The sequence below is a fragment of the Petaurus breviceps genome, unplaced genomic scaffold (genome assembly GCF_028583685.1).
Source record: "Petaurus breviceps papuanus isolate PSGF00001 unplaced genomic scaffold, PetGlider_PUasm1.0 186, whole genome shotgun sequence".
Classification (NCBI taxonomy): Eukaryota; Metazoa; Chordata; class Mammalia; order Diprotodontia; family Petauridae; genus Petaurus; species Petaurus breviceps.
Genome location: NW_027185798.1, coordinates 21,114,689 through 21,133,479, shown reverse-complemented (window position 1 = coordinate 21,133,479; position 18,791 = coordinate 21,114,689). Strand labels below are relative to the sequence as shown.

The 18,791-nt window shown below is 53.9% G+C and overlaps 2 protein-coding genes and 1 long non-coding RNA gene across 4 annotated transcripts in view; 2 read left to right on the top strand and 1 right to left on the bottom strand.

Annotated features, from left to right (window-relative positions):
* GIT1 (GIT ArfGAP 1) overlaps nt 1-6,161 on the bottom strand; it is a 27,354-nt gene extending 21,193 nt beyond the window's left edge. The window contains exon 1 of one of the 2 annotated variants that reach the window (XM_069089746.1): nt 6,043-6,161. In XM_069089746.1, coding sequence (XP_068945847.1) covers nt 6,043-6,094 — 52 coding nt within the window. In that variant the 5' untranslated portion in view covers nt 6,095-6,161. The remainder of the gene's footprint in view (nt 1-6,042) is intronic. The other variant, XM_069089745.1, reaches the window with a different exon arrangement.
* Nucleotides 6,162-6,717: 556 nt separating this feature from the next.
* On the top strand, nt 6,718-9,818 carry LOC138162100 (uncharacterized). The gene is made up of 3 exons (XR_011168546.1): nt 6,718-6,888; nt 7,500-7,694; nt 9,401-9,818. It is a non-coding gene; the product is annotated as an uncharacterized lncRNA (long non-coding RNA).
* A 2,191-nt stretch (nt 9,819-12,009) lies between these two features.
* The window catches only part of ANKRD13B (ankyrin repeat domain 13B), a 29,774-nt gene continuing 22,992 nt past the window's right edge, over nt 12,010-18,791 (top strand). The window contains exon 1 of the mRNA XM_069089741.1: nt 12,010-12,293. Within this exon, the coding sequence (XP_068945842.1) occupies nt 12,186-12,293 (108 nt within the window). The 5' untranslated portion in view covers nt 12,010-12,185. The remainder of the gene's footprint in view (nt 12,294-18,791) is intronic.

Genomic DNA, 18,791 nt, shown 5'->3' with positions numbered 1-18,791 from the left:
GGAGTTTATGTTCCAGGAGCTGAATTCCAAACCTCAGTTTCCCTTTCCTGAGCAATGAGAACAGGAAAGAAAGGGTCACAAGATTCTAACCCCTGCCAAATGGTATGAATGTCCATAGGTACTCCCCCTATGGCTAGAAGAGCAGGCAGAACCTGGGCAGTCAGCTTGCTTTCCTGAAGTGGCCCATGCTAGGACAGTCAGCCCTGCCTTTCAGAAGACTGGGAAGGTATCAGTATCAGAGGGGGGCTTCAACCCTGCCCAAGGCAGACCTGACTTAGGCTGTGGGGGGAGGGAGCCAGAAAAGCAGATGGTTATAGGAGGACACGGGGGTGAACAGCAGGGGCTGGGGTGAAGGGGGGGCGAGCCAGAGCCAGGCATGTGGTTGATCCCAGCTTGCTGAAGCATGTGACCAGAGAATGGGCAGCAGTTTTGGCCTTGGTGACTCCAAAGAGCTGGCCAGTGCCACCCTCTGCCAGAGCCAAGTCCCATCTTAGAGTGGCATCAAGAAAAAAGGGACAAGAGAAGCAAGGCACATTTTGCCTCCAGGCTATTCCCCTGCCCATCTCCAGGACACCCTTAGGGCGGACATGGGCACAGATGGTTCCTGAAGAGGTGGCACGGGCAGCTACACCATGTCCAGCTGCACAGTTTGGCATGGAGGCCCGCCACTTATACGCTCTGGTGCCCTCTGAGGAAGATGGGACAAAGACAGGGCCCCTCTGTGGAGAAAGGGGCCAACTGCCTTCCACCTTCTCATCCACTAATGTCTGTCAGCCCTGCCACCACCTCCATGCATCTCCCTTTGGCCAAGGCTAAATGCACACTCTCTAGGGGGAGGGGAAAGAAATAAGGGGCAGGAGGAGGGGAGTCAGTGCCCTCAGTAATCAAAGAAGGTAAGGATGAAGGGGAGGTTACCTGTAACCCGAGTAGTTAAGACTGCTGAAATGTTCAGGAGGCAGGACATTATCAGACTAGGGATCATAGCTGGAATTAACCATAAACATTGAGTCCAATTCCCTCATTTAAGTAGGGGAAATTGAGGCTCATTGAGGTTAAGGGACTGGGTTGAGCTAATTCAAAGCTGGGCTTCAGATCTCTCAATAATCATAAGGCAATCTTGTAAGGCCTTCTGTAAGCTTTCAAACGCTACACACAAGTGAAACTGTTATCATTATAAAACACTGTGTGTAATATTGAATACATTCTATATGCATATGCTTGAGTTTCTTTTTTTTTTAACTTATTTATTTACTTTTAGTTTATAACATTCAGTTCCACAATCCCTTGAGTTCCAAATTTTCTCCCCTTCCCTCTCCTCCCCCCTCCCCACCCATGGTGGCATGCAATCCCATATAGGTGTGCTTGAGTTTCTGAAACATTTCATAAATTTCTCTCATTTGAGTTTTATGACCATCACTGTGAGGTTGGTAGGACAGGTATTTTAATCTCCCTTTTACAGAAAAGGAAACTCAGGTTTCCAAAGGCAAAGTGATCTGTCTAAGGTCACACAGAATTGAAAGAGCAAGAAACTTGGGCCCAGATCCTCAGACTCCAAATCCAGAGCTCTTTCCATTTCCCCAAAGCCCACTCCTCCTTCCCCAATGGCTACCATGGGGACCAAATGGACCTCTCACACATCAGGACCAACCTGAGACCGCCAACTGGACCTAACTCAGCACCCAGGCTAGAGAGGGGAGGGAGGGGGCATCGGAGCAGACAAAGATGGGCTTCACTTCCTGCCCTTGGTGCCAGTGATACCTTGACAATACCTCACCCTCATAGCACTGTCTCTTCTTTCCTCCATCAAAGCTCCTTCACCCATGGCCTGCCCAAGGTAAGCAGACACTGGTGCCCCCAAACCCAGAAGGGCAGTGACGTTATTATACCCCTCTCTCTTTGTCAAGGCGGTCACTGAAATGGAATGGCCTTGGGAAGTGTGAAAACACAGATAATCAAGTACCCCAATTCACCATTCACAGGATCTAGACCTGGATCAACTGGTCTGCCCCCCTCGTTGTAGAGAGAAGCAAACCCAGGCTGGGAAGAGTTAAGTCTCAAAGCTAAGAAGAGTGAGCTGATATCTGAACCCATACATTGGGATCCTTGGTGGTGCAGTAGAGAGACAGCTGGGCCTGGAGTCAGGAAGACCTCAGTTCAAATCCAGCTTCAGATACCAGGTGGGTGATTTCAGACATCTGCCTCAGTTTCCTGAACTGTAAAATGAGGATAATAATAGCATCTACCTCTCAGAGTTGCTGTGAGGCTCTAATGAATTAATTAAGTAATGGCACAGCACACAGTAGGAGCTTAATGTTAGCTATGATCATCATCATAACCATCATCATGATCAAATGCCTCCAAGTCAGCATTCTTTTTCCACTTTCCAAATAAAACTCTCCAAACACTATACTAAGAGTACCCAAGGCCACGGACAATGAGAGACACACGATACAGCCTAAACATTCAAGTGCACAGTGGGTGACCACAGAGAGGAAAGGAGAAGATATGGCGCTCACTACCTGAGTGACCTTGAGCATTGAATCTCTCTGGGCCTTGGTTTCCTCATCTGTAAAATGAGGGGATTTTAGATCAGATGGCCTTCGAGGTCCCTTCTAACTCTAGACATCTTTGGTTCTGTGATAAGAGGATAATGCCCCACTCATCCCAGAAACAGAGAACCAAAGCACTGGGATAAGAGGACTGAAAGTACGACGGACAACAATGAGAAACCATCTCACATCCAACCCTTCCCTTTGTACATGACTGCCTTACCCCAGGACCCAAAGAGGGCACCCAGCAGAATAGGGATGCCTCCTGACTCCCAATCCTCTAATCCAACCTTCCAAGGAAAGAAGCTTGATCCTAGAGGGGTCTACTTTGAGGGTGGCCGTGTGGTGCATCTGTGGGGGGGCACAGAGCTAGCACCAAGGCCAGGTTTCCAACTAGACTCTAACTTTGCCTGAACAACTCAGGAAGTCTGTCTTCATGGGGTCCTCAAGAGTCTGACACGGCCATTGATGAGAAGGCCTGGTACTTTCTACCAGTCTTGGCCACCTCTCTTCTAATCAGAGCAGGATGTTAATCACCACCCATGAGAGCTCGAAAGCTTGCAAAGTTCTTTCTAGGCATCATTCCATACCAATGCCAGTTCCCAAGTCTTTGTACAGACGTCCCCCATAGCTGGAGTGCACTCTCTCTTCACCTCTAGGCATCTTTAATTTCCTTAACTTCCTTCAAAGCTCTGCTAAAATGTCATGCCAAGAGTGGTTAGGTGGTGTAGTGAATAGAGTCAGGAGGACCTGAGTTCAAAACCAGCCTCTGACACTTAACGCAAAACTAGCTGTGTGACCTTGGGCAAGTCAGTTAACCCCAACTGCCTTGCCTTCCCCCCTCCAAAAAGAACAAAAAGAAAAAATGTCATTCCACTTTCTCTGTAGGGTCCTTCCTATGGAGGAAAGGAAATCTGTCTGCTTGCTAGAGAGTCCTGTCTGAAATTACTTTGTAAATATTTATATGATTTCCTTATAGAATATAGGATCCTTGAGGGCAGGGATGTTTCAGGGATTTTTTTTGGTTGTTGTTTTTTGTCTTTATATACCCAGCACTTGGATCACACAATAGGTGATTAATTAATGCTTGGTGATTATCTCATTTGAACCTAAAAGCCCAGTAGGGTGGGGACTATGAGCATTAATATCACATCTTAATAGAGAAGGGAATTGAGGTTCCAAGAGGTTAGAACTAGTTAGGATTTAAAGCCTTTTCCAGACTCTAAACTGAGGCTTCTATTGACTATGCTAGATGAGCAGGGCAGAAGAGGGGCCCTGAGGGCACAGTCCCATGCCAACCTAGGGATATCTCATCCAACAAAGAGACTAACCCTCTGACACTAATGGGGTCAACTGAGGGTCACAGAGCTGGGCAACCACAGAGATACCACCAACAACTTCCTCCATCCCTGGACTGGATACTCACAGGACACTAGAAAGCTTGTTCTGATGCCCCTCCGATCTCAAAATGATAATTGGATCTGACAGAGAAACACTGGAGACTCCCTGTGAAGAGGGGGCAAGCACCTAGACAAGCCCCCAACACCCTACTCAGATCCTTTCTGCCAGCCTAGAGGGGGCACGCTGGGCCACCAGCTGCCCAAAGAGTGCCTTCTGGGGTTTTCTGGAAATTTCCCAGAGGGATCTGTAACCCAGAACCTAAGTGGGAATTGGGGGAGGGGGCAGTACAAGCCAATCTCCCTCCCAAACGGACAAAGCCAGAGAGTCAAGGCAGAGGAATCAGAGGGGTCATCCAATTTTACAGATGAAGGAACTGAGGCCCAGAGAGGTCACCTATGACCATCAGGACCCCTCAACCTCTACCCCAACAGGCTGCTCAGATCTGAAAGGCCCCTTCTGTCTCCTGAACCCACCCCTTCCACACCAGAAGGAAACAGCTTCTCTGGTCTCTGTCCCCTCACTTCCTCTCCCTGGGGCCAAAGTAGGTAGAGGTGGGAAACTCACATGGAATGGAACTCCACTCCTCTGGGGGGTACTAGAGACTGAGGGGGGAGACAGCTGACCCTCAGACCCCAGGTCTCCCTGGTATAGAGCTAAAAGTGGAAGGAACCTTAGAAACCATCAAATACCAATCCCTTCATTTTACAGAGAAGGAAACCAAGTTCCAGAGAAAGCAGAGAATAAAAGTAGCTGAGGTAGGATTTAAATTCCGGTGGGATCTGAGTCCTGGGTTCTCTACAGTACCACGATCCTCCTACTTGCTTGTCCTGGATTTAGCCACAGACCCTAGGAACCCATGGCTTAGCACCTGTCCTTTGCTCCCTGTCTGGTACCACTGGTGCTGGGATTTCCCACTTCCCTGTCAAGTGCTGGCTGAGGAGAAGGATAACCTCATCTCAAGACCCAGGCCCTGGCAGCCCCAGGCCTGGCCATCCTCCCCCACTCAGCAAGCTTTGTTTATGGGGTTGAGGAACTGTGTCTCTGGCATCCATTTGGCCTGACAGAGTAGGTGTGAGAGCCCCTAGGACCTTGAGAGGCCTAGGAATCAGTTACCACCTTCTGAAGAATTAACTGGGATCTAGGGCCTGACCCCAGCCCCTCACACAGTTCTAACCTCCAAAGAAGAACAGCCCCTACCAGGCCTGGGGCAGGCCAGAATGCCTAAAGACAAGCATCTCTGCGGAACCCTTGCCTTCTGAGCGCCTTTTGTGAAAAGTATCCAGGCCAGCGGATTGGGGGCTGGGCAAGGTGAGGGCAGGAGCCACCTGCCCATCCCCTTTGCCCACAGATGCCCTCTGCAGCTACACAGCCATCGGGGAACTCGTGAGCAGCAGGTGTAAGACAGAAGGAGGCAGCCCAGACACCATGACACAAACTAGGAACACACACTTCCACCCCCCTAAGGAAAAATCCTTCTCGCTTCCCCCACAGCCCTTCTGCCGCCTAAGGGGGGGGGGTGCAACGGAGGGGGTGGTGGCTCCCCCCATTTATCCGAGGTCTGGGGGGACTGAGCGAAGGAGAGGTTAGCAAAGCTGCTCACAAGGGCTGGTTCCCCCCGACTGCCTAGAGAAGAAGGCAGCGGGGAACGTCCTTCCCGAAGCACAGACCCTGGTGGCCTGAGGGGTGGGGGGTGCCGTGGAGGTGGGGGTGCTAAGGGGACAGAATGACCCATGAATGAACTGGGCACGATGCTGCACCCGGTCTGCGGGCGCCCCCTCCCCTCAGAGCTCGAGCCCCCGAGCACCCCCTTGCCCCTCCCAAGGACACCTGGCTCTGCAGTGGCTGCCGAGGCCGCAGCCCCCAGCCTCCCGCCCGCCCGCTGCGAGGCTGGGGCTGGGATGGGGAGGTGGGCCTCCGACCGGACTGGGGCAGGGGGGGGGGGGGGGGGCGGGCGGCCCCGCGCCCCCCGCCCCGTCCCCCCCCCGGCCTTCGGGGAGCTGCCGTCTCGGCCTCCTCGCCCCCCCCCTCCCCCCGCCCCGGGCCCAGCGGCTCGATCCCGGTCCCCGGTGCCCACCCCCGGCCCGGGCCTTACCCGCGGCGCTGCAGTCCGCACACACCTCGGCCCGCGGCCCCTTCCGGGACATCCTCAGCGGCGAGGCGGCCGCAGCCCTCTGGGCCAGCGTGGGGGGCGCGCGGGGCTGCTGGGGGCCCGGGCGGGGGCGTCGGCTGCAGGCAGGGGGTCCCCGATGCCGCCGCCGCCGCCGAGGCAGAGGCTGCTGCCGCCCGGGCTCGCGCGGCGCCCGCGGCCACGGCCACTTCTGCTGCTGAGGCTGCGGCGGCCGCGGCGGTGGCGGCGGCAGCGGCCGCTCCCCGCCGCGCGTCCGCCCCCTCGGGGCCCCGGCCGCCGGCGCTCAGATCGTCCCTCGGCCCGTCCTCTCCCGCCGTCCCTCGGTCCGCTTCGCGGCTCGGCCCGCCCGGCTCGGCTCGCCTCGGCCCGGCCCGGCCCCTGGTTCTCTGGCTCTCCGCTGGCTGCTCGGCTCGCTCTCAGCTGCTCCTGCAGGAAGCGACGCAGGCCCGGCCCACCGGGGGAGGGGCCCGCGCGCCTCCCGACCCCCAGTCCGGGCCCGGACACGCCCCGCTCCCAGCTGGAGAAAGGAAATGGGAAGGAACACAGGAAGAGGCTCGAGGTGCTGGGGTGGGGGGGGGGGGGGGGTGGGGGGGCTTTAAAGGGCCAGGAGGGCCGGGCTCTTCCCGCCCCCCCACTCCCGCCTCCCCAGTCCCAGCCCGGGAGACCTCCCCCTCCCCAACCTCTTCCCATCCTGGACTGAGCGGAGGAGGACATTGCCTAGGTGCTTGGTCGCCAGCTCGCCTAGGGTCCTGGCCCCTTGCCTCAGTTTCCCCTTCCTGCCCCCAAAGCGAGAATGGGGCGGAGCTGGTGGTGAGTCACCCCTAAAGTTCCTCTTCCTGGCGTCCCCATTCTCTTTCCTTACCATAGCAGCGGGAGGAGGAAGGAGGAGAGCACTAAGGGCAGGTGGTGAAAATGGGGCAAAAATGGGAGATGAGGCATTAAGGGGGCCCGCTGAAACTGCCTCGCTAAGGTTTATTTTGTGTGTGTATGTAAATAGGCCAGTTTAGGTGTGACCTAGCAAGCCGCCCCATACCAAGGAGAGGATGCCAAAGAATGTTGGGGAAAGGTAGCCATCCTCTGTGTGGGCGTTGGGCATTCCTTTAGGGAAGGAGGGATGGGCCAGAATTTGTACAGTACGTGTTCCTCGGAGCTGTCTGTGTGTAAAACACGTTTATTCGTGTCCACCCTCCGGTATCTGCACTGGGGAGAACGCTCTCTCTCTGTGTGGGTGGGGGCACACGTTCCTGCAGTGTGCGCCTACACTTGTATGATTGTGGGGGGAGGGGGGAGGACTAACGATGCCATCTTGATGGATAAAGAGCGGGCATCCGTGGGCTCTGGCTCTGCTTCTGACACCTGGCTGTGTGACCCCAGCCCCTGCCAACGCCCTGAAGATACAAATTGGATTTCTTTTCTTCCAGGGGTCTCTTCCAGTCCCATAGAACTATCTATCTTAGCCTGCTGCAGAAAGTCCAGATCCCCAGATTTCCTGGGGAATGGGGTGGGGCAGAACACCCACCCACGTGAAGAATACAGACCGAGTTTTATGAAGAAATACCTCACTTGCTCAACTTTGTGTCCCCACCCTCACCTAGCTAGGACCCAAGAGGCGAGTGGTAAGGGGACGGGGAGTCATTTTTTTATCCACACTGTGCTTCATTATTATATAGTTTAGCTGTGCGACCTTGAGCGAATCACTCCTCTGTTCCCTCATCTGTCTAATAAAGGGGGTTAGACTCCATGACCTCTAAGGCCCCTTCCAGCTCTAAGTGAATTATCCTAGTAGGTGCTTATGTTGGTATGAACTGAATTAAAATGTGAACTTCTAGGGTGCCAGAGAGGTCACCGACTGCCTCCAGGCAAGGCCACACCTAACCTGGAGTTCAGGAAGGCTGCATGCAGCCCAGTTCTACAGACTCACCGGCTCCCGGGCGGGGACCTTTCTATATTTTGGCATGTGCTCAGATATGTGCATTTCTGGAGGGGAGGAGCAGAGTATACATGCAGGCCTGGCCTCTTTCATTTCAGGACCACATGTTCGTGCCTGGGGTGTCTAAATGCATATAGACACCCAGCACATTTCCTTGGAGTTCTTTCCTTTGCAGGTCAGGGGCAGAAATTTTACCTGAAGGAAGCCTTAGGACTCTCCCAACCTGTGGCCCCAGGCTGCCCTTGTGCATTGTCCTACAAGTGTGTCTTCACTTGAACTTGCCAGTTTGCACAAAATGCCCTGCCCTCTGCTGCCTGCCCCTCCCCACCCCTGCCTCTGGGGAGGTGGGCATGAGTTGGGCAAGCTGCAGGGAGGGGATGGTGTTAGAAGCCATTCCAATGGTGAAAAGGTCGCAGGTGGATCATCTAGAGTGTAGACAAAGGGGGGATTCTTCTTGGCAACAGGAGATTCACTCACATGGGGAGAGGTGCCAGAGATGTTTAGCATATCTGTGGCAGGGGCTCGTGGGTGGGCAGACTAGCTCCCTCCCCAAGACAGCAGCCGCCCATGAGTCATGGCGCCCCAAATACAGCAAGACCTGCCTCCTTCGACTTTTTATTTCTATCCTGATTGACAAGTTTGTTTGAAAGTGTGTGTGTCCATTGGGTATATTTATAATCACACTTGAAAAAAACCCTGCCAGCTTGTAGCATTGCCACCTCCCCCAATGCGGTCCCTGAGTCGTTAGGAGAGAGCCAAGCAGTTTATCACCTGAGTTAGCCTGTGCCTGGCTGGCTCCCTGGGTTCCTGGAAGAGCCCCACCTGCCAACGGCTGCATGGGAGGTGCTGGCCCCTCCCCTCCAGGATGGGCCTTCTCTTCACCCTGGCATTCAAGGCTGAGGATGCTGAGATAGGTGCTCTCTCCCCACCCCACCCCCCTCCACTGTAGTCTCCCAGCCTCGTGGTGAGTGAATGCATGTGGAATGAAGGCTGGGGGTGGTAACTGGAGCTGGAGATGCAGCTCTTCTCTCAGCTATGGAATTTCACTTATTAAATGTCTACTGGGCTCTCAGCTGCCTGGTCTGTTTGTCTTTGTTTCTTGGGCTGTGTGTGGGTGAGTTTGAGAGCACGTGGCAGCCTGGGGCTGGCAGGCATGAAGGAGAACAGACAGGTGCTTGGCATGCCTCCCCCTACTCAATCTAAGCCTCTCAGTTGAACTGTGTCTCCTGATTGGGGAGTTTGGGGGGGGGCAGGGAGGATGTCCCAGGAACCAAGACTCCTTGGAGCCCTTAATAACCGTTCTGGGATGATGGAGGGGGGCAGAATCACAAAATCATGGGTCTAGAGCTGGAAGACATCTCAGATGCCATTTAGTCCAACTCCATTTTACAGGTGAAGAAACTGAAGTCTGGGGAGGGACAGTGACTTGTCTGGAGGCATACAGTGTCAGAAGCAGGTCTTCCTGAATCCAAGTCCAACACTCTACCCAACCCCCACAATCCCACTATGTTCTCTCCCTCCCCCAAACTGTACCTTGTCCTGAAATTTGGGGAAGAAGGCTCATTTAATTTAATAACCATTTATTGAATGTCTACTAGTAGAAGACACTGTGTGAAGCAAAAGACAACAGGCCCTGCCCTCGAGGGACTTACAATCTCTTGGGGAAAACACATGGACAGCCATTGATTACTAAGCACCTACTGTCTACTCAGCTTTGTGCCCGGTGATCTTATGAAGACAAAAGAGAGTCCCTGTCCTTATGGAACTTACATCCTACCATGAGGAAATGTCCAATAAAAAGTATATTCACTGATACAAAATACACATTTTGTATGCAAAGTAATTTGGGGAGGTGGGGGACTTCAGAAGGCACGGAGGGGCACACGACATCTGCAAATCCCCACGCCCCATTAGCTGTGAATTTGAAGGAAGCTGCAGTCTCTCATCTGCGTCTCAGCCACAGGAAGTACCCAGCAACACCCTTACTCCCAGCCATGCTTGCTGGACAGTGGGACCCTGTCCTCTTTCTTCCTCCCCTCCCGACCTCTCTCTTTGCTTAGACTCCAGGTCCAGGTACAACCCTCTGCTGCCGCCTTGTGGTGGAGGCAGGAAGCAGCATGCCTGGGCACCAGAGGCAGCGACTCTTCTGCAGAGGAATAGGGATGGTGAAACTGACAGCTCCCTCTCTCCCCCTGGTGGCGTGGCATCCTGGGATGTGTATGGCTTGCCATGGGGGCGGGGTATGGAACAGCAAGGGAGGAATGATGGAAAGGAGGGATTAGAATGTCATTTTCTAGCAAGTCTCAAACTACTATTGCTCTGAATGAGGTGCTGGAAATGGGGACTGATTTGTTTATTCCATTCAATTCAGTTTGACAAAATATAATTGCTTGTTATGTGAAAAGCTGAGCTTTAGGCATAGAATAGAAATAGGCAAAGTCCCTGCCCTCAAGGAGGTTGCAATCTAAAAGGAGAGAAGGCTAGCTAAAGCTCGTGCCTAGTACACAGTGGGCATTTAATAATTGCTTGCTGATTGACTGATTGAGACACCTAAAACATGTGGACCTCTCTCTCATCTCTATTAGCCCTTTTCCCAGCCTACCCCAGCCCCATTTCTTTTCTAAACTTCAGTAACCCTGATTTCTCTACCCCCACTCCCCAAAAACTCAACCCAGACCAAAGTCTCATTTGCTTAACCCTCTGTATTTGACTGCCTTTGCCACAACCTCTTTGGACTTCAGTTAACTCATTTGTAAAATGTAGGGTTTGGATTTTCTGACCTTTAAATTCCTTTCCAGTACTGAATCTATGATCCAAATTGTCCCTAAAGATCTCCATTATAATGACTTATTGTATTCAGTTTAGTGTACAGGGCAGGGCATACAGAAAAGGGTTGGACTTGTGACTTCATCAGTAATGGAAACTCCCTGGGAAAGAAATTCCCTCCACCAAAGTAAGTGGGCCCCTTCTCTGCTACCTATAGTTTGAGAAAGTTACCTAGCCCTAGAACATAGAGAAGTGAAGTGATTTGTCCAGGGTCACACAGCCAGCACATGTCAGAGGTAGAATTTGAATCCAGGGTTCACTAACTCAGTAGGACACAGGACCTCTCCCAGCAAGCTCAGATTAATTGATGAAGATCCAGGAGGAATGTGCTGTTTGTCCCTAAAGGAATAGGGCGCACACTTTGTCTCATACCAAGATGTTCTGGAATATTGAGTCAATCCTGGGGCCCCACCTTAGTTTATCCATCCACTGGGTAGTCTGCCTAACAGTTCCACCCTCACTTTTGTGGGCAAGGCTTCAGGAGGGAAGGAGACATTGTCATGATAGGGATTTCCTCTCCCCCCCCCCCCCCCTCACCCGCCCGCCCGTGAGGAGGGGGGGGGGGGGGGTGTGTGGACTACAATTCCCATGATGCAGCGAGACCTCGGACTCCTGGCTCTGACTGGCTATGCCTCCAGCCCCAGGGTCCCCCCTCCCTCCCCACCAACACACTGGGGCTCCCGGGCCCCCAACTGCTTTGGGGAGAGGGGGTGAGGAAGGGGCTGACATTTGCGCTGGCCATGCGAAAAGGAGGTGTGTGCCTGGGAATATCGAAGGGCTGCTCTTTCTTCTGCCAGCGGGGATGCCCCCAGTGCCCACCAGGGCCGAGCCCCCCCGCTTCCTCCTCCTTTCTCCTCCTCCTCCGGGCGCCTGATCCTTCTCCCCCCTCCTCCCTCCTTGTAGCGCTGCCTTTGTGTGCAGGGGTGTGGGAGGAGAGGCAAAGAACTCGAACAGCGCTGCCTAGTGCTGGTAACCCAGGGCTGGTGCTTCTCCTCCTCCCCCTCCTCTCCTCCCCTTCCCCCACTTCTCCTTCTCCTCCTCCGCTCCTCCTCATCTTCTCCTCCTCCTCCTCCTCATCTTTCCCTCCTCCTCCTCCTCGCCTCTTCTCCCGGGGACGCTGGGAACCCGCTCCCCCGCCCCCCGCATCGCCGCCGCCGTGCCCCCCTCCGCCCGCCTCCGCCGGCGCTCGCTCGTCCGCCCGCCTGCCTCCCTAGGCACATGCCCGTGCAGCCGCCCGTCACCGGGCTTCCAGAGCAGGCTCTGCAGCCGGCCCCGAGCCCCCAGCTCCAGTCCCTGTCCCCGTCCCCCCATCCCGGGCCGGGAGAGGCGGCCCCGGCATGCGGAGGGCAGGATGATCGCCTCCGCCGCCAGGAAGGGGCCGGAGGGCAGATACCCGCTGCACTACCTGGTGTGGCACAACCGTTACAGAGAGCTAGAGAGAGAGGTCCGCGGCGGCCAGGTGGGTGGGGGCCCCGGCGGGGCGGGGGGGCTCCAGGAAGGCCTGGGGGTTCCAGCCAGCCGGCGGCTCCGGGCAGGGGGTAGGGCGGGGGGCGCCCAGCAGGTGCTGGCGACGAGCAGGGCTAGGGGCTCTGGAGGGCCCGGGGGCTCCGGTCAGTCTGGCAGCTCGAGGCAGGGGGGGGGGGGGGGCGCACCGATCGGGCGGGGACGGGGATCGACGAGCGGGACTGGGAGCTCTGGAGGACCCGGGGGCTCCGGCCCGGCGGCTGGCTAGGAGGGCGCTGCCGTCGGGGGCGTCGTGGCTGCTCCCCCCACGTCCCGGGCAGCCACGCACACGGGGCGCGGTGCGGCGCGGCGGCAGCAGAGCCGGGGAGCTCCGTGTCCCGTCTGTCAGTCCCGACACTTCGCCCCCGGGGAAGTCCCCCTGAGTGGAAGAGGAAGGCAACACACTCCCCCACACACCCCGGCGACTGTCTTTGTGCGCGGCAGGGGGCTTTTGTGTGTGCTTATTAGGGGGAGGGGGCTGTCTAGGGAGCGGCCCTGGCCACGCTGCTGCGGCTGGAGAGGCAGCCGGTGAAGCCGGCGTATTTACACCGGAAAATACGGCCTTGGCCCCCACGTGGCCCGTGGGAGCTGCCCAAGGGTCCTTGCGCTCGAGGTACCTTCTCCTTGTCCCTCTGGCCAAGACCCGTGGTCTTTACCCCGATTTCCCCCCAGCCTCCGCCCAGATTATTTGCAGGTGTTTGGGATCTGAATCTCAAGTCATCAGAAGCAGGGGTGATAGGCTCATGATACCCCTTTCCCATCACCCATCATCATTAGGAGACTAGGTGGGTAACACAGAAGAAGGCAGATTGAGACTAATGTTCACTTCTTCCCTCTCCTGAAGCCTGAATTCAGTCAGAACGGAGCTAGGGTGGAAGGAGCCCCCACGACCTAAACTGCAACTTAACAAAGGGGGGGGGGCGGGAAGGCGGCCTTAGATCCCTTTCCCTTCCCAGTTCTGGCCCTCCTTCAGTCTTTGTCCCTTCCTTTTGATCACCTAACCTCTTCCCTCCTGGCCTCTCTCGTTGGGGCTGTGGAGTGGTGGGGTTCACGCAGAAGGGGTTTATTTACTGAGATCCCAGAAAAATATGGGAGAAAGATGGACCAGCTGCAGCTCAGCCGCCTCACCAAGCCACACCAGGCGGTTGGAGAGATGCTCTGGGTGTGGACACGGTCAGAGGTCAAGGGAGAGAGACTGGGCGGGGCTCCTTGGAGGTCCCCTTAGAGACCTGCCTCTATTGTATTTCTTGCTTCTTGGGTTTTGGTGGAGAGGAACGCCAGGGGTCTCCTTAGACCCAAGGTCTTTCTACCTTCCGATTCATCTTCGGGGTTTCTCTGGGGGTGGGGAATAGGGTGTACAGATCCTTCCCACCCTGCTTTCTTTGATCTTCTTAAGGACCTAGCTTCTTTCTGAAGGGAAAGGGCAGGTCTGTCTGAGCTCCCCCACTCCTAAAGAGGCTGCCAGCTTGGGTCAGCAGGCTGAGTAGATGTGGTTTTTAGGGTTAGATAGGGGACTAGATAGATGCCTCTGAGGTCCCTTCCAGCCCTAGAGCTAACCCTATGAGCTTTCAGTCTCCCTACACTTCTTCCTAGCTTAAAAATAAAAGAGCCCCGGAATATCAGAGGAGAGCTCCCTGCCTCATTGGCCACCAGCCTGGGGGGAGGGTCCATTGCGGCCATGCCGGGCTGGGTAGATTAGGGACCCTTCTGGCTTCCTCATTCAGTGTTCCCTTTTGCAGATGGGCATCTTCCCTCCCAGGGTTTTGGGCTTGGACACACCTTTGATCAGTGGTCCCCCATAGGGAGCTGTGGAGGAGTGGTCCAGCTTTAGCGGCTTGTCATTGCAGCTCCTGTGTAGGCCTCTGGATGGAAGATGGGTCGATTTGACTTGGCTACCCCAAAGTTGGATAGCCTGGTCACCCTATGGCACAATTTACCAAGGGGCATCTAGAAGCAGGTCTCAGACCATGCCCTTCCTGGGTCAGTTTGAGGAATGAGGTGGTGTTAAGAGTGAGGCTTCAACTCCATTTGGGATCCAGGTTGAGGAGAAGCAGTGAGGCCTGCCCTCCCTCCTTGTCTCCTGCATAGGAAAAACAAAGCCTTCCCCAGGGAGATGATAGCTTATGAACAGCAGGACCCTAAGGGCCATGGGTAAAGAGGTTTCTTTAATCCTATAGTTGTGTTGTGAGTGTGTGTGTGTGGGGGCTGTCAGGGATTGGTTGTCTGGGCAACAATCCCAGAATTGGGGTGTTACCTAATAGTACCCTGCTGAAGGGAGAAAAGGGGAAGGTGATCATTTCTGTGCCTCCAAGCCAGGGGTGGGGTATGAGGGCATGCCCCAGCCAGGGCCCATGCCCTGGCCTTATCCCAGACCCACCACCTTAAAGAAGACAAGCTGGATAAACATAGATTCTATCCTGGTGAAGGGCCTGGAAATCATACAAGCAAAAGCAGAGACGTGTTTAGCTTGGAGGGCAGCAGGCTGCGAGGCTGTGTCTGAGGAAGCTTTAGATTGCTCTGTGCCCTGGCTACCCTTCCCCAAGAGCAGGAGCTGTAGGAGGGATGTAAGTCAGACTCTGGGAAGAACTGCCCAAAGGCTAGTTGTGGAATAACAGCGTTTTTGTTATCGCTTTAAGCTTCCTATATTTTTGGTCCTCAAGACCACGCTGGGAGGTCAGTGCTAATAGAATCTCCACTTTACAGATGAGGAAATTGAAAGTCACCCAGATGAAGTGACTTGCCTGGGGTCAGACAAGCAGTCAGTGTGTGAGGTATGATTTGAATGGGTCTTTCTGGCATCTCCCTCTGGGCCCACCATTCCACAATCCCTGGCAGCTGCATTGGACATGGTTCTGCCCCTGATAGAGGCCTAGGGTGGGATGACTGAGGCCAGCTTTAGAGGTGCCATTCTGCCCAGACTCCTCTCCCATCTCCTCCACCCAAATAAACTGTGGTTGACACCCACCTTGCCTTGGGTTGGGTGGGGGTGCTCCCAGGGAGCAGGATGAGAATGGCCCTTGTTCCTAACTCTCTTCCCTTCTTTCAGGACAGCTCAGAAACAGTCAAGACCTCCCTTTTGCTTGCTGAGCTGGTGTTTCCTTGAAATGGACACCAGCTGATGATCCAATTTCCAAGGCCAGAGAAATATAGGGCAGTGACAGAGGTTACTCTGGGCAGGAGGTTAACCCTCACTGGGCTTCAGAGGAACAGTGGACATGGCAGGGCAAACAGCCTTTTTCAGGACCAGGGGGTTGGCCTGTTCCTACTGGGTCACAGAGGTACCCCCTCCCCTCAGCAGTCAAGTTGGGTCTGTCTCTAGGAAGCCAGGCAATTGGGTAATGTCTAAAAGATGTGAAGGGTCATAGATACAGAACTGGAAAGGACCTGAGAGGTCATCTGATCCAGTCTACTTATTTTACAGGAAAGGAAACTGAGGCCCAGAACAGTTAAGTTACTTTCCCAAAGTCACACAGGTAGTAAGAGAGAGGAGCAGGATTGGAACTCAGGTGCTCTAATGTTGAAGCCAGGGATTTTTCCCTCTCATCTACCGCCCTAAGGGTATCCCTGGAGTGGGGAGATAATTACAGAAGATATAGCTCCCTCCATAATCACTTTCTTGCCCAGGATGGATTTTGGAATGGGAGGACTCCTGACGGTTCCTAGAGTACCGATAGGGGTTGATGACTTTGCTCCTCAATCCCAGGTTCAGAGTCCTTTGCCCCCTGATTCCAGCTTTAACTCTGACCTTGCCTACCAAGGGGCAGAGCCTGGCCCCTGCCCTTCTCACTCTGGGCACAGAGCTACAGGGATTCCCCATTCCAATTTGGCATAACAGACACCTCCTGGCTCCAAGAAAATCCCAATGGAGAAGGACAGCCTGGCCAAATGGGCAGCTCCCTAGGGAAAGGGAAGGGAAGGTAGGATGGACTTTGGAGCAGAGAGAAACATTCCCTGGGCTTTGATTCTAGTTTGAGAGCTTCAAGGGATTTCAGATCCATCTAGTCCAACTGCCTTATTTTACAGAGGAGAAAACTGAGGCTCCAGCAGGTCTTGTGACAAGCCAGAGCCCTACAGCTACTAGGTATTGGAGCCAGAATTCGAATACAGATCCTCTGACTCCAAATTCAGCCCTCTTCCATCTCTCCCATACTATCTCCTAAGTTCATGGGCTCTGGGCATGAATGAGGGTTCAGGGGTGAAGAACTCACAGGAAGCCCTCCATAAATGTTTGTTGATTGATTGGATGACTTGGCATGTCCATTTCACTCTGGCTGGCACCTTTGCCAGTAGGGATGTTGGGTGGTGAGTGGAGCCAAGGCTTTACTCTACTCCTGCCAAGCTGCCCATCTCAGAACTGAAGGGCAGTGGTGGTGCCAACTTCCCTAAGACTGGCAAAGTGCTGAGGTCAACTCATAGGGCATTGTCCTGGTTCTTGAAATCCCGTGTTCCTGGTGATGCTTTGGGAAAAGGAGAGTTGGACAGCTCCTGTGGTGGGGAGATGGGGAAGGTGGAGGTGGCTGAGTTCTCTTGAGATTGAGAAGGCCTACCTTGAATGAGCACTCTCTCTCTCTCCATTTTCCCCCTTCTCTCTCTTCATTCTTTCTCTCTCTTTCTCTGTGTCTCTCTTCCTTCTCCTTCCTAGCTCTTTCTCTCTCTTCTTTCTCTTCTTGTTTCTTTTCTCTCTTCTATTTCTCTTCCTTATTCTTCCTCTATTTCCTCTTCTCTGTCCCTTCCCCCTCAGTCTCTTTCTTCCTCTCTTTTCCCTTTTATCTTCCTTTCTCTCTGCCTCCCTCCTCTCATTTTTCTGGGATGGAAGCGAGCTAGCCAAGGTCCCCTCTGCCTTTGCATAGGCAGTCCTCACTCCTAGAATGCTCTCCCCTTCCCCCCCCCCTTGCTTCCTTAGAATTCTGAGTGGGAGATGCCACCTCCCACTCAAAGCCTTTCCCAATATCTCTGGCTGTTCTTTCTCTCTCCTTCCCCAAATTATCTTATGTTTTCTTATTCTCCCTTTACAGGTTACTACCCTATTCCCTCCTCTCTCCCAGTAGAATGGAAACTCCTTAAGGACAGAGAACATTTCATTCCTGTCTTTGCATATCCAGTAGCCAGGACCCTGCCTTGTACATACACAGCAGAAGCTTCAGAAATGGGCTTGTTAGGGAGGTACTCAGTCTCGGATTGCTCCCACCCCAACTCTCACTTATACTGGTTTTTCTTGGTAGTGTTGGCTTTGGAGTTAAGAAGTTCAGAAATCTAAATCTTGCCTAGCAGTATGAACCTGGAAAAGTCATTTAACCTCTGTTTGACTCAGTTTCCTCATCTGTAAAATGTAGATAATAATAGCATCTACCTCCCATATTGAGATAACATTTGTAAAACACTTTGCGTCTTGTGCTAGCCCTCCTTAGAGGCTGTTAACCCTTCTGACTTAGTGGGCTGAGGAATTTTGATCTGGGATAGTGAGGGGGAAGAAGCCCAAACACATCTCCTTCCCACATGCCCATGAGAGTCTTGGCTGGTAGGGGGTGGGTACATCCTAACTGACCAGCCCTGGTATGGAGCTGTCACCACAGCTAGGAGGTCAGTGGGAGCCAGCTACAAACCCCAGAAACCAAAAATCAATGTCCCCTTGGGACAGGAAGGATAGAGACTGCTGTACCTCAGTGGGGTACCTTCTGGGAGTCACCATACCCAAGCTGGAAAGGTCTGGGGGGTGGGGCTTCTCTCCCCTCCCTCTCCTCCCCCCCCCAAGTTTTCCCCTCCCCTCACCAGGAAGGCAGCAGTGAGCACATCTCCTCCCTACTCCCCAGCACCCCGCTGCCTATGGCCTTCCCCTTCACTTAAGAAATCATTCTGGTCTCTATTTTAACTACTCTGGTGGAAGCTGGCTTACTCCCTCACTTCTACCGAAGGCAGCTATTAGAAATGCCAGGCTGAGCCAAGGTGCCCCCAACCATTGGCCACCAGGCTTAGAGGAGATTAGAGAGGATGATGGCCTATGGAGGGCACACCCAAAGACCCCCAGGACCTCCAGGGCAGAGTGATGCCAAAGGTGGATAGACAGCTGTAGGTCTAAGAGGCTTGAGTGTGTGTCAGCAACAACCCCTGACCAGTCAGGGAGTTCTTCCTAGTGTCTGTTCCGGCTTCTACCCTTGGGGCTCTCTTGTTCTGCCTTTGGGGCAGCTATGACCATGGACAAATCACTCACTTTCCTCACCTGTAAAATGGAGACATTAAAACTTGGGTTATGATTATTAGCTGTGTGACCCTAGGTTAGTCACTTACCCTCTCTGAGAGCTAGGTTATTCACCTGTAGATGGGGATGCACATACTTACAACAACTTCCTTCATAAACCTTGAAGCATCGTACAAATGGGAGGAGTGAATATGGACCCCTAGGGAGCTTCTTGCCTTGTAATGGAAAGAGCCTGAATTAGAGACAAGACCTGTGGTC